This window comes from Chrysemys picta, chromosome 14, assembly GCF_011386835.1.
Source record: "Chrysemys picta bellii isolate R12L10 chromosome 14, ASM1138683v2, whole genome shotgun sequence".
In the NCBI taxonomy this organism is placed as follows: domain Eukaryota; kingdom Metazoa; phylum Chordata; order Testudines; family Emydidae; genus Chrysemys; species Chrysemys picta.
Window position 1 is genome coordinate 7,653,574 of NC_088804.1, and position 13,683 is coordinate 7,667,256.

Consider the following 13,683-nt stretch of genomic DNA (forward strand, 5'->3'; position numbering starts at 1 on the left):
AGAGCACACTGCTGAGTCTCTGATGCTGCCTGCTTGCGGCTGGGTTGGAAAACAGAGAGAGAAAAACCATTCTTAGGGGATAACAGCAGTTCCGCTTCTGGCCCTCGCCAAAACCAGGTAGCACAATAGAGGAAAAATGAGTTAAAATGTGAGTTAAGAAGGTTTGGGATGAGTAATTTTGGGCTGGTTCTTATTCTACCCAGGCCAGTTTGCCCATCCCTACACAGAATAATGATGTAACGGTGAAGGTTTATCTGTGAAACATTCCTGTTGTGTTTTCTTAGAGGGTGTCTCAAATGCCAGGTGTTACTGACCAAGCGAGCTGGGTGGCAGTGGCTTGGTGACCTGGGACGTGTGCACCCGGATCTAAGTTTCCTTTTTTAAAAAGTCTCAAATCCCTTGTGATTGCAAAGAACTTTCTAAGTGGGACCAGAGTGTGAGTGGTGTAGCGATATCTGCCTTGGGCAGCCTGAACTTTCCCATTCATCTGAATGAGATGATGATGATGATATGTTGACTCTGAAACCTAACAATGGCTGGTTAACTGTCAGCTCTTTCACGGCTGATCAAGGCATGCAGTAAAGGAAACAGTCTCACAAATTATGGAGCCTGCTGTGAGTGGAGTCTATTTTGAGTGTCCAGGGGGTGGGGCTTGGTTTGTAGCTTGGGAGAGTACCATGACATTTGTTTCCAATTCAGTCCCTGACTTCGCTCTCCCCCAGAGGTAGCATATTAGTGTCAGGCTTCATAAGAGAGAGACAAAGCCAAAAAGGAGGAGGCGATGAAAGAAAAGGAAGAGAGGGAAATGTCAGAGCAGGGAGGGTTGCAATTCAGTGGTGTTAAGGGTCCAGGGAGACAGGCTAGAGGTCTTGAGGGACAACAGAGAGGTGGATGGTTGGACAGGAAGAAGATGTGCCGAGATGGATGGGTGAACAGATGCTCCAGGTGGAAATCTGCAGAACCACACTTGAGCTCTTTGCATTTCCACTCTCGTTGCTTGAATGTGCCAAACAGGCCATCCCATCTGTTCCTCATTAGGAACTCGAGGTCTCGGAGAGATTCATTAATGCTGCACTGCTGTCAGCTCTGGCAGAGAGAACCTCATGGCACAGACGTTGGTGTCCCCATCCCACCCTCGCCTCGCTAGTCTACCTGGCGCCGGGAACCCCGCTGTGGTGTTAAAAGCTCTGATGATTCATGCCTCATGCCAAGAACGCCTCCCTGGTGCTGTTCTCTCACTCCTGGCACCAGGATCTGCCCTGGGAACCCGATTCTGATTCGCTAAAGCAGCTCTGGCGCCAGGAAATCCACCCAGCTGCTGGTAACTCAGCCTTGGCACTACTAACCCATCCACCCCGGCGCTAGCAATACAACGTTGGCACCGGCTATGCACCCCAAGGCCAGTAACGTGATCCTGCTCTGTGCCGTTACTCCACCCTGGCACTAGATATGCAGAGCGCTGCTCGGTGCAGGGCTGCCTGCCGGCTCCCCTCCCCAGCGGAAAGAAGCAGGGTGTGTCTGTGACGCCTGGAGAGCTCGGAGCAGCAAACCTTCAGTGACCGGCTTCCCTCCCTGAAAACAGAGAAAAGAATAAAACCCACGTTATGATCATTTCACAAACGCAAACGCCCCTTTGGCCCCGACGGGACTGCTGGCGTGTCAGCTGTTTGCACGCCCTGTGTATGCACGAGGGCTGGTAACGTAGCCATGGCCTGTAGCCACCCTGGCAGTGCCTGGCAGCACTGGATAGAAGCGAGCGCCTCTCGGTGGGGGAGATCCAGGAATTGTTCTGTGCCATCTGTCCATGTGCTGGCATCTTTCTCCCGTCTCTGGCCGTGGGATTCTGGCACTGTCTGCTTTCTCCTGGGGTTGGTAATCTGGTCATGGTGCCAGCCTCTCCGTGCTTGTGCCCATAACTCCGTCTCAGGGCAGCAAACTGTATGTTGGTCACTCCATTGTAGTGTCAGCAATTCTTTTGAACGGGAGTTCCTAGCGCTGACCCCTTCTGGCCATGAAAGACCCCACAACGCTTTTCCTAAAAGCCGGGGCATTCGCTCCAGCATCCCGGTCCTATTCCAAACAGCGCAATTCTGTTGTGCTTGCGTAAATCATCCGTGTCCCCCCCTCCCCACCTTCAATGTAGTGTCATTCTGCACTTCCTGTCCTAAAGTGTCGTGGGCAGCCTATGGGCCCGCTTACAATACAAAATCGCTGGGTCACTCGACCTGGCTACATCCCACTTGTCTCCTGACAGTTCCAATATTGTTGTGCCTTGTCATGTAGATGGGACCTAAACCCGTGTCTGCTGCAACCCTCCTGCCGCACAGTTCAGGGACGTGGGATCTGATATGCTTGGGTTGGTATCTAACAAATGTCACTCATTTTAATCCCAAAATGTCCTACATTCCCCACTCTCGGAGAATTATTTGACAGAAATAAAAATTCGTGCTCCAGAGGTTCTAGTGAGTGATTGATGCTAAAGGAGGGAAGCCCACACAGTTTGTTTCCTACATACATAATGTTTAGGTGCCTGTCATTTTGGGGGTTCTTCAGGCATTTCTTTCCATATTGGGGCCGTGGCAGACGGAAAGGCATGCTTAGATCCTGTCCGTGCTATGAGGTGGAACAATGTTTCAGACACGACATCGTGTTGTGACTTGGTTGCTCTCGCAACGTAGACGGGCCTTTTCTGTACGCTGTCAGACAGCTCTTGTGTTCCACCCCAGAGGTGGCCGCATTTCGATGCAAGGAGATTTGACTGGCATGAAAAGGCATACAAGTGGTGCGAAGGTACATTTTAAAAAAAGATCTGTCCGAGAGGAATAAGCGACACACCGTTTGGGCGCTTGATCCCCTGTTTGTCAGAAGCGTCCAGGCCTGATCAGCTGGTAGGTCACTGTGGCGTGTGTGCCATCTCTGCCGTCCCTTTCCTGGCTCCCAGGGTCAGTGGTAGATGGATCGACTTGGGGTACAGTCGGCTTCTGCAGTTGGTCGGAGTGCTTTGGGATCTTTGGAGACGGAAAGGGCTGTAGATCTGTGAGATGATGTCATTATTTATTAGCTCAAATCTCCTGCTGCCCTGCCGCGACCCTTGCGCTTTGATTTGCCGCTGTAGTGCATTAAAGCTCTGGAGAGCCTTCCTCAGAGATGTTTCTCCAGGGCCTGCAGCAGCCTGGAGCTGTTACATCCCTGCTGCCAAGTCTCATCCCCACACACCTGTCCTGGTTCCCCTCTTGGATCCGCAGCAGATTCACAGGCATGGAGAAAGTTGGTCCTTGTGCATCTCGAGGAAGAATCGAGGGGTTAACAACTGGACTGTTCCATTTCTCCTCTTCTGTATGATGCACCTTGGTTTTTCCCGAATGGTTCAGCCAGAAAGAGAAAAGCGGGAGGGGGAACAAAGGGGAAGATGTCACTATCTCTAATCTATCTGTCATTTTTATTTTACAGCCAGTGTCGGGGAGGAGGGGAGCATGAAGCTGCTAGGACAATGCTGAGGAGGCCCCCGACCCGGACCCCAGGGAGGATCTGAAAACAGGTGAACGCAGAAGGAGGAGCGAGGTGGGGGGGGAGGAAGACGGACGGAAGGAAAGCAGGCTAGGAAAAAGCCTGGAGCTCCTTGGGAGTGGATCCCGGCTGCAGAGGGCTACGCCATGGCTACGAATTTTAACGACATCGTCAAACAAGGCTACGTGAAAATGAAGAGCAGGAAATTGGGGGTAAGTGGGGAGGGGATTGTGATGCATGATTCATTATCGCTAGCTTTGAAGGTCTCTCCTCCCCCGCCCCCCCCCCGCTTCTCCCTGCTTTTGAAACACCGGGGCAGCTGCAAAATTCAGAAAGACCCCCTGCCTCCCCCCTCCCCAGTCCCTCTTTTGTGTTGAGAGCATCCTCGATCGAGATTCTGTCTCTGGGTTATGCCCGAGCATCTTCCTCAACCCCAGCTGACTCTGAGCGCCCGTCCCCAGGACTCCTGTGCCGTGGGGAGGGGGCTGGCCGCTGTCGCTGGTCATTCTGGGGACGGGGAAAGTTGCAGCTGTGGGGTTTCCGCAGGGGGAAGGCGAGGGGGGGGGTTGTCCTTTGAATTCAGCTGTAGGAATTTCCTTCCGAGAGCAAAAACTCGGCTGAATTTGGATCAGCCCAGCAGACAAGCTGTGCCTGGATCATTTTTTTTGGAAAAAAGCATCTGACCCCCTGGGTTATTTATAGGCGAAGGGGAGAGAGGCGAGAAGATGGTTTTGCACTTGTTGCGTTCTGTGTAATTCAGTAGGAATTTGGCACTGTGGTTTGTGCTCGTGCTGTCCAGACAGGGCAGGCTGCGGATTTAAAGCCACGATTCAGGCCTAGCGGCCAAACCCAGCTTAGATCCCTACACCCTGGTCGCCCCTGGGCCCCTTCCATGCCACTGACTGCGTTTGCACATGACGTCAGCACCGGCTAGGGAACAGTTAAGTTGCCCGTTGGGTGCCGAGCCTGTGCATCGCCTGGGATCCCTGGGAGGTTGGTTGTGCAGGCGGAGGAGTGTGTGGGTGGAAGTCGGGGGTGGGGGAGGCGTACATGGTGCTGTACTTCCCTGTAGCCCTGAGGGGGATGGGAGGCAAGATGGGATGTGTTAGCAGGTCACTGATTTGGGGCCTAGAGCTGGGCATGCTCCGCTCCTATGGATTGCAATGGGGCCTTGAGGTGATTTCCAAGGATTGGGTCCTTAGCGAGAGAACCGGGGTCATTGATCTGCTTACGGGAATCACGCTCGCTGCATGGACCGGGTCCCAGGAGCTCTGTGCCGTTCCGGAGCCAGCGGCAGGCAGAGGCTGCTCAAGGCGCAGGGATGGCAGGGGGAGCTGCTGGTAGAGGAGGTGCAAGTTCTTGCTCCACCCGGCCCCTCCCCCAAAGAGCAGTTCATTTTTTGTCAGGCGAGATGCAGGTGATCCCACGTGACTGGGGCTCCCAAGCTGGTTGGCTTGACCCATATTTTAGGCAGAGTTGGTGGAGAGCCGGTGTGCTTCGCATTTCAATGGAGAGGGCTCCGTACCGGGATCCGTTCTTAAAGGGGCCAAACTGCAGTTGCTGAGACAAAGAAACCCCCAGCCTGGCGCTGGGTGGAGCCGTGGGGCGGCGCACGGGCCTTTCCCCCCCCTGCAAAAGGAGGTCAAACCCTGGTTCATGGCAAGGGCAAGATCTCGGTCTGGATGTGAAATAAACCATTGCACAGGTTATTTGGCTGTGAGTGGCATCTCTGCTCAGGATGGAGTCAGGTCTGGGGCAGGGCAGGGTGGACGCTGGTGCGGGGGACCAGGGTTGGAATAGCATGGGGGGGGCTGCGGGTCAGGATTGAGGGGCATCAGCGGAGCTGGGTGTTTGGGCCCAAGCACTGGGATAGAAAGGGGAGTGGTGGGTTGGGCTTTCGGGGCACTGGCAGGGCAGGAATAGCCGGGCCCCCACATCTCAGCTCTGGTGGGTTGCAGCTGGGCCTGGCTCAGCTGTTTGAGGGCAGGGTGTGCACAGTGTCTGGGCTCTGGCCAGCACTAAATCACCCCCAGATAATGTCACCCAGCCATCCCGCCTGCAGCCGCCGTCTGGGCACATTCTTCATCCCGGCCCCGGCTGCCCCGGGTCCCGCCCATGGGGAACGGCAGCTGTGGGGAGCCCGTCGAGCATCCCGATGTTCCCCAAGCGTCCACGCTGCAGCAGCCCCTGGGCCCAGCCACAGGGTAAAGTTTGCTCGTGGTCCCGTGGTGGGCTGCGGGATCCAGGGCTCCAGCCCTCCAGAGGGACTGCCTGTGGGTCTCGGCTTTAAAGTGGAGTTACTGCTGCTGGGCACCAGCCTGTCCCCACTGGAAAGGAGCGGCTCCTGCGCCCTGCCATACGGGGTGAGATAGGAGCCTCGCCTCCCCACGTTCCCTGGCATTTCCTGCCGACAAGGCGGCCGGTTGCAACGTGGCCCATGGGAAACCCGCTAAGTCTCCCAGGCCAGTCGCTCACTAAGGACTTGGGGATTTGAACCGGCGACCTCATGGTGAAAGGCCTTGTCGGTCGGTCAGCCCCAGGGCCCTGCGCCAGCCGGATCTCTGCCGTGCCCTGCTGACCTTTGCCAACTGCGATCCTTTCCTCTTGCCACTGAGTGGGTGCGGCCTTCTGCCGAGCCAGCAGACCGGAGCCGCCCGGGTGCATGAGGTGGATCTGCGTCTGTCTTGGGCATGGTAAAGTGAGACAAAAGAGCTTTCGTGGCTTAGTGCTTCTGTCACGCATTCACCTGCCCTTCGCCGGCATGAGGGATCCAGCCTCCCAAGCTCTCCTCTCAGATGGGTCTCTAGCCCCCTTGTGCAGCTGGGGAGACGGAGCCCCAGAGCTGGGGGAGGGGGACAGGCCAACATTTTCCCAAAGTGGCTGCTTGAGGCATCCGGGTGGGTCCCCGGAAGCGTCTGAAACCAGTGGCCGCGCCCGGAGCTTTCCCAGCATGCTCGGGATCTGACGGGGGCCTTGTCAACGCCAGGAGCTGTCAGCAATTCTCTCCCCGCTGCTCCAGCGTTGGTGCAGCTTCAGGGGAGGGAGCCGGGGGGTAGCCGAGGTGGCGAGACCCAGCTGTGGGGACGTCGGGCGTCTTGAGCGGGGAGGCCAAGCGCGGCTAACGTTGCTCCCGCCTCTGGATGAGGGAGAACGTCTGACTATCTTCCATGCCGGTGCCGCCTCAGCCTCCTTCCCATGGTTCTTGCTCCTGGCGCCCCGTCCCTGTGTGCCAGGCTCCCCTCTCCTCATTCAAAGCCCTCCTTTAAGGGGCACGGCTGCTGTGAAGCCAGCGAGCGTCGGCCAAGTGCTGCCGCTGGCATCGGGTGCTGAAGAGAGCGAGGTTCTGAGGGGTAGGCCCGGGGCCAGCCTGGGAGTGGGGAGAGGGTCCCCCAGTCTTGTGTGGCTGGGATACATCCCCTGCCCTTGCACTGCCTCTCGTGCGAGGGCTGTTCGGTGAGTGCTGCCCTCTGCAGGACTGGGTAGGACTCGGCCCAGCCCAGGTGGCCATGCTGATGCGCAGAGCCAAGCGTCCGCCGTGCTCTCTTAACGCATGGGGCAGTGGCCTGGTGCCGCCTCCTCCTAAGGACACAACGCGGCCTGGGCCTGCAGCAGCCTCTGGCTCTCCTGGTTGGCATTATCTGCCCCTTTACATTGTGAGCTCCTCAGGGCGGGCTGTGTCCCCCATTGGGTCGTGCACCGTGCGTAGCCCGCTACTGCCACTTAACGACACTGTGAGGTTTGGGGGTTCTGTCCTCACCTGCCCTGCTGTTCTGGGGGCCTCTAATGCTGTGCCGCTGTGGCTCACAGCCCGGATCCCGGCCACCAGCATGCGGGTCACAGCCTGGCTTCCACTGCCTGGTTACTGTTTGCAGAGTGACTCCAACGCCTTGCCCCCGGTCCCAGATTGCCCCCAGTCCACCTGCCTGGGTCCAGCCCTCTCCTGGGACACTCACAGACATTGGTAAGTTCGTTGCGTCTTTACAGAGTCAGTGCGTTGCGGCTCATTAATGTAACTGGCCTTTGACATACACCCTCATTTCAATCCCAGCGCTGGTCTGGTTTGGATCAAAAGTACAAGAAGTTTATTTAATCCAACAGGTAGAGGATTAAGTGATGCCAAGTATAAGGAATAAAGATAGATGGGGTTACAAGCAAACAGAATGTAAAATACACTTCTAAGGCACAACGTGGTTTCAGAAAGGGACAGTCTTTGGTAAGTAGGGTGACCAGATGTCCCGATTTTATAGGGACTGTCCTGATTTTTGGGTCTTTTTCTTATATAGGCTCTGATTACCCGCCACCCCATCCTGATCTTTCACACTTGCTCTCTGGTCTCCCTGTTGGTAAGCAGGTTTCTCACCTACACTCAGCTCCCGGAGACGTCAGCCTCTTTGGGTGACGGAGCCAATGCTCTGTGATTTTTTTAAGAGCTCTGGCCTCTGGAATGCCCCAAGTGATGGATGCCCCCCCGGTGTCTTTTTGCCCCCCCTCGTATCACCCCAAAGTTCATTCTTCAAGCTTTCTGCTGCTCTTCCTTTCTTGTGGACGTCCCATCCTCCTGCTGATGCGTGTGCAAAGGGACTTCCGACGTTTTGATTCCAGGCTGCTTAATTTACATTGGAGACAGGTAGACAGCAGCCACCCCTCCCGTCTGGGAGAAAACCTGTTTCTCCCTTTGTTTGGTCGCAGACTTTAAAGCACAATATATCAGTGAGGCTCCATAAATCCTCCTACAGTGTTAGTGTCTGCATTTTACAATGATAATCAGCAGTGCGTCACAGGCTTTTATAAAAGCCCTCACTCCTTCACTGCTGTAATACAGTAACATCGTATACAGTCAGTTGCTTCACGTGCTTCTCATTTGAGGTTCCGACCCCCTGTCTTTGTAGCTGAGGCTGTCTCCCCTACTGATGCCTTTCTTCACCTTTTATGTAAATGGACCTTCCTTGTCTCTGGTCACATGTTGCCTAATTTACATCAGAGACGCTTTCGAGCAGGTGGAACACGTTCCTTTGTCTGCGACAGGCGTGGCTTAGGCCAAATACATTTTAAGGACATCTTTGCAGCGTGTATCTCTGAAGTCCTTTGGGGGTTTATCGGACATCGTGCGAGAATATTAATGATCAGTGAGTTATTAGTTTTCCAATGACGTATGACATGCCAACTTTGGGGTATATAGATAGCATGACCACAGCGTGTTCGGTGTAGTGAGTATGCCCGGCCTGACAAGTTGCTGATGCAAAGTAGTGAAGCCCCACTGGGCCTCTGTCACAGGCACCCCAGGCCAGCACGGACAGACAGCTCCTGCTCTCGTTGAAGCCATCGGTGGTGTATGGAGCTGCAAAACGGCAGTGCCTTTGTCTTCTGAGTACTGCCCCTTTAAATTCCTACGCGCGCTGACTGTGGAGGCAGCAGCGGCATGATGCACACACTGTGCTCTCTCTTGTGTAGCCTTCATTTTAGTTTGTTCCTGATTATTTATTTTTCTCCTTTAAAATAAAAGGCTGAGAGGAGCTGAATGTCTGTTGGATGTGGCAGGACAATGTGGTTGACTCCAGCCAGGGCCAGGGAAAATGACGGCACAGGACACATGGGATCAGTTCCTTGCTCTGTCACTTAATCTGGGCCTTGGTTCCCCATCTGTAAAATGGGCACATTGATTGGTGTCTGTGAGGCGCTTAGCTATTGCAGGGCTGGGGCCAGCGGTGTCCAGACCTAGACTAGCATCCCACTCACAGAAGCCTCTGGTATCGTCGTCTTCTCTGTAGCCTCAAAGTGAGTGGGCTGTAGCCCATTTCTGACACTGAGCCAGGCCCATCTGCTGCTTATCAGGGACCATCTGAAAGGAGCTTCTGTTCCTGTCGGGGGCTGGCACTTCTCCAGTTCCCCAGGTGCTGCAGACACTCCCCAGACAGAGGTGTGTGAGGGACACACCCGCCTTGGAGGCAAGAAACAGTCAGGCCTGGATCCTGTAAGCCAGAGCTCTGTGTGCAGAGGGCTGCAGGACTGGGCCCCTGGGAGCGCTGGGGTGGCGGGAAGTCCGCGTTCCCTGGACCAGCCCCCTCTGCAAATTGGCTTTCGGAGCCTCACTGGCTGTGGGTGTCATGGGCTCTGAAATCTGCATCGGGGGCTAATTCTCCCAGACAGCTCAGTAAAGATGTTTTCTTAGAAGCAGCCGGAGATTCGCCGGAGGCGGGCCTGGGCAACCGGGCTGAGAGGAAGTGCTACGTGCCAAACAGCCGCTGCGCTCCCAGGGGGCTTGTTATGTGTCTGCAAAGCTACAGCGCTCTGGCTCCCTGCATCTGGGCTGTCCAGAAACCTGGGTGTTTCGCACAGGCTTTCATCCTTAATGCTCACCGCGCTCCCTCCCGCACGGGGCGCAGAGCAAGTCTGGTTATATGAAATCAAACTCATGAGGAGATGTGATCAGCACAGTCTGGCCTGGCTCTGGCAGGGCACTGCTGGGGGGAAGCTTGCTGCAGTCTGGCCTGGCTCTGGCAGGGCACTGCTGGGGGGAAGCTCGCTGCAGTCTGGCCTGGCTCCGGTGGGGCACTGCTGCGAGGAGCTCGCTGCAGTCTGGCCTGGCTCCGGCGGGGCACTGCTGGGGGAAGCTCGCTGCAGTCTGGCCTGGCTCCGGCGAGGCACTGCTGGGGAGAAGCTCGCTGCAGTCTGGCCTGGCTCTGGCAGGGCACTGCTGGGGGGGAAGCTCGCTGCAGTCTGGCGTGGCTCTGGCAGGGCACTGCTGGGGGGGAAGCTCGCTGCAGTCTGGCCTGGCTCTGGCAGGGCACTGCTGCGAGGAGCTCGCTGCAGTCTGGCCTGGCTCCAGCGGGGCACTGCTGGGGGGAAGCTCGGTGCAGTCTGGCCTGGCTCTGACAGGGCACTGCTGGGGGGAAGCTCGGTGCAGTCTGGCATGGCTCTGGCAGGGCACTGCTGGGGGGAAGCTCGCTGCAGTCTGGCGTGGCTCTGGCCCAGCCGCTGGCGCTGAGAGCGGGCAGTGGGTGCCAGGGTGCAGTCCCCGGGATTAGAGGCAATAGCTCCGTGCGCGGACAGACAGACAGACCTGCCTCAGCAGCCATGGCAGCAGAGCCGGGAAGGGCCAGTCGATCTCCTTCCCTCCCGCAGGCAGGGAGCAGAGAGCGAGCTGGTTAATTTCATGCGAATTACAGAGAACAAAGAAGGGGGGGGCAGGAAAGGGAAGGTGAATAGCTGGGAGGGAAGTGATGCCGAGGGCTGGCAGGGAGAGGAGAAGAGGGGGGAAGGTGGCAGCTCCCCCAGAACAAAACCGCTGGGAAGGAGGGAGCGGGGCTCGAACTGCTGCAGGGAGAGGACCAGGAGGGGGCTGCTGGGGCCTGAGGGGCAAAGCAGCGAAGGGTCCTGTGCTAGGCAGAGGGGGCAGGTGTGTGTGTGCCCGGGGGAGCACGCGCAGTCAGGCAGACATGGCCGCTGCTCCGGCTGCCGCTCATTAAGTGAGACTGCGCTGCAATTAACGCTGGCAGAATGACGGGGCGGGGGGAGGGTTTGAGCACCCCAGGGGAGCAGGGGGTGGGGCAGGAGAAGCTGTAAATCCAGCCGGCCTCCGCTCCCCCCAAATCCAGGTTAGCCTGCAGGGCGAGTCCTGGGACTCTGCAGACGCTGGTGCAGGCAGGGAAGTACCTGCTGCCCGTTTACCCTCCCGAGAGGAGCCAGACCACAACAGCCCGTCAGTCTGCCCACCCACGGTCACTGGCCCACCCACGGTCACTGGCATCTGGACTAACTGGATTCCTATTGTAGCACCTTCTGCCCAGAGTGCTCGACAGACACTAATGAGTTAAATCCCACCATCCCCTGAGTGGTATTATCTCCCAGGGAAACTGAGGAACGGGAGGGTCAGCGCAGGGGCCACGGCTCGGGTGTTGTTGATTCCTTGGTCCCGGGCTGAGATCGCTAATCACCCCACAACGGTTCAGGACAGGAAGTGAAGAAGGAGCAGCCAGTTGGGTCTGGAAGAGTCTCAAGATGCGTCATGTCCGGCTGCAGCAGAAAGGCAGAGCCGGCGGCTCGGAGCTGCCGTGACCGGTTGGAGCCCGGCTCGGCTGCTGCGCGCGGTTCTGCCTGGCGGGAAGCGGGCGAGGGCGCAGCGCGATGGGAGAAAGACGATAGCGGCGTGGAGCAACGTCCGTTCCAAGCTGAGACAACAGGCGTTCGTGGGCATGGCAAGGATCTCCCTCCTTCCTGTGCGTCGTAGAGAATGTGTCCTAAACCCCACCAACCTTTGTGGTCCAGGACTCCTGGGTTCTGTTCTTGGCTCCTTGCGTGCGTCTCTGCCCCTTGCTGTGGCTCGGTTTCCCCTCTGTGAACTGAGGCGAACGATGTACCCTCGCCGGGAGGCTGGCATCCCTCATGTTCGTACCGCGCGTTGAGCTCCTCGGAGGCACAGCAAAGGACGAGCCATCACCCTGTTTGGAGACGCCCAGGCACTGGCTGGGCACGCTGCTGCGGACTGGCTCAGTGCGGTGTTGCCGGGATTTTAACCACCTCTCCCGGCAGGTTTATGGTCCGGGCTAAAACACGAGCTGCTTGAGCCCAGCTGCTCAGTGGAAGCTGTAACAATCACCCACAGGCTCTCTCACCCCCAGAAATCCCGGGGGTGCAGCCCCGTGGGATAGACAGCGACTAGAAACGGTTGCACATGGTTCCTGACCATTCTCTCCGGGACGTGGCTAATAGAGCACAGAGCCCGGCACAGGTGGGGCCTAGCGCGTGGGCTGGGGCTTGGGAGAGCTGGGTTCTATTCGGGGACCTCAGGCCAGTTGCTTTGCCTCCCTGTGCCTCAATTTCCCCATCTGTAAAATGGGGACCCTGATCCTGCCCTCCTTTGGGAAGTGCCGAGGGATTCATTGGTATTGTCTTTTGGAACAGGGTGAGGAGGGACGCGGGGGAGAACCTTCCTGGGAATTTTAAATACCTCCCCTCCCATCTCAGCAAAAGTGCAGTTTAATCCACGGCAAGGGTGAAAAACAGCAGAAGCTTCTGGGTGGGTCCCAGGGCTGAGCCCTTCCTGGCGGATGACTTGGTACTGCCCAGGGGAACCACTCCACCCAAGGCAGGGAAAGCTGCCCCACCCAGAATTTGAACAGGGGCGCTCCCGGCCAGCAGATGGTTGAGTTGGCTCCTCTGCCAGCCGCCACCAGCCTCCGCTGCCAGCTACAGGATTCCTGGGGCCCGCGGAAACCCTGGGCTGGCCGCGGCGAAGGCTCTCTGCTTTAACCAGCAGACGGATATTTGTGAATGCCCCCTGCGTTTGTACGAGCGCCATGAGCAGCGCTGGCTGCTTTGGTTTCTGTGCCAGCCCTCTGCTTCTGCAGCCTCCTGGGGCTGCAGGCGTCAGGGGTGTCCGGTCCCCCCAGCCCTGCATCCCGGCGGGGGAGCGGTTTGCACCCGTGTTATCTGCGATGACGGGGGAGAAGCGGGCTCCTGGTCCTGGTTCCCCTCCCGTCCTGAACTGCAGCGGAGCATTGCTCTAAGCCACTGAACAGCTGCCGGGCCAGATCCCCAGCTGGTGTAAATTGGCATAGCTCCAGTTCAGATAGTTTAAAGTGGCTCTTGAAGTGACCCTTGTGGATTTAGGATCTGGTTCTGATTTTAAAAAGGGAGTCACTCCGCGGGGGCCAGGGCGGTTACGCGCCGGGGGGGAAGTCGGGAGTCACTCCGCGGGGGCCAGGCCGGTTACGCGCTGGGGGGGAAGTCGGGAGTCACTCCGCGGGGGTCAGGGCGGTTACGCGCCGGGGGGGAAGTCGGGAGTCACTCCGCGGGGGTCAGGGCGGTTACGCGCCGGGGGGGAAGTCGGGAGTCACTCCGCGGGGGCCAGGCCGGTTACGCGCCGGGGGGGAAGTCGGGAGTCACTCCGCGGGGGTCAGGGCGGTTACGCGCCGGGGGGGAAGTCGGGAGTCACTCCGCGGGGGCCAGGGCGGTTACGCGCCGGGGGGGAAGTCGGGAGTCACTCCGCGGGGGCCAGGGACGTTACGTGCCGGGGGGGGAAGTCGGGAGTCACTCCGCGGGGGCCAGGCCGGTTACGCGCCGGGGGGGAAGTCGGGAGTCACTCCGCGGGGGCCAGGGCGGTTACGCGCCGGGGTGGAAGTCGGGAGTCACTCCGCGGGGGCCAGGGCGGTTACGCGCCGGGGGGGTAAGTCTGGA

General features: G+C 58.0%; 1 protein-coding gene across 5 annotated transcripts in view; it reads left to right on the forward strand.

The window, feature by feature from the left end:
• DOK4 (docking protein 4) overlaps nucleotides 1-13,683 on the forward strand; it is a 41,073-nt gene that overhangs the window by 10,860 nt on the left and 16,530 nt on the right. For all 5 annotated transcript variants that reach the window (XM_005312799.5, XM_065566909.1, XM_065566907.1 and 2 more), the window contains one exon: nucleotides 3,451-3,719. In XM_005312799.5, coding sequence (XP_005312856.1) covers nucleotides 3,654-3,719 — 66 coding nt within the window. In that variant the 5' untranslated portion in view covers nucleotides 3,451-3,653. Of the gene's footprint in view, nucleotides 1-3,450; nucleotides 3,720-13,683 lie in introns of those variants that run through there.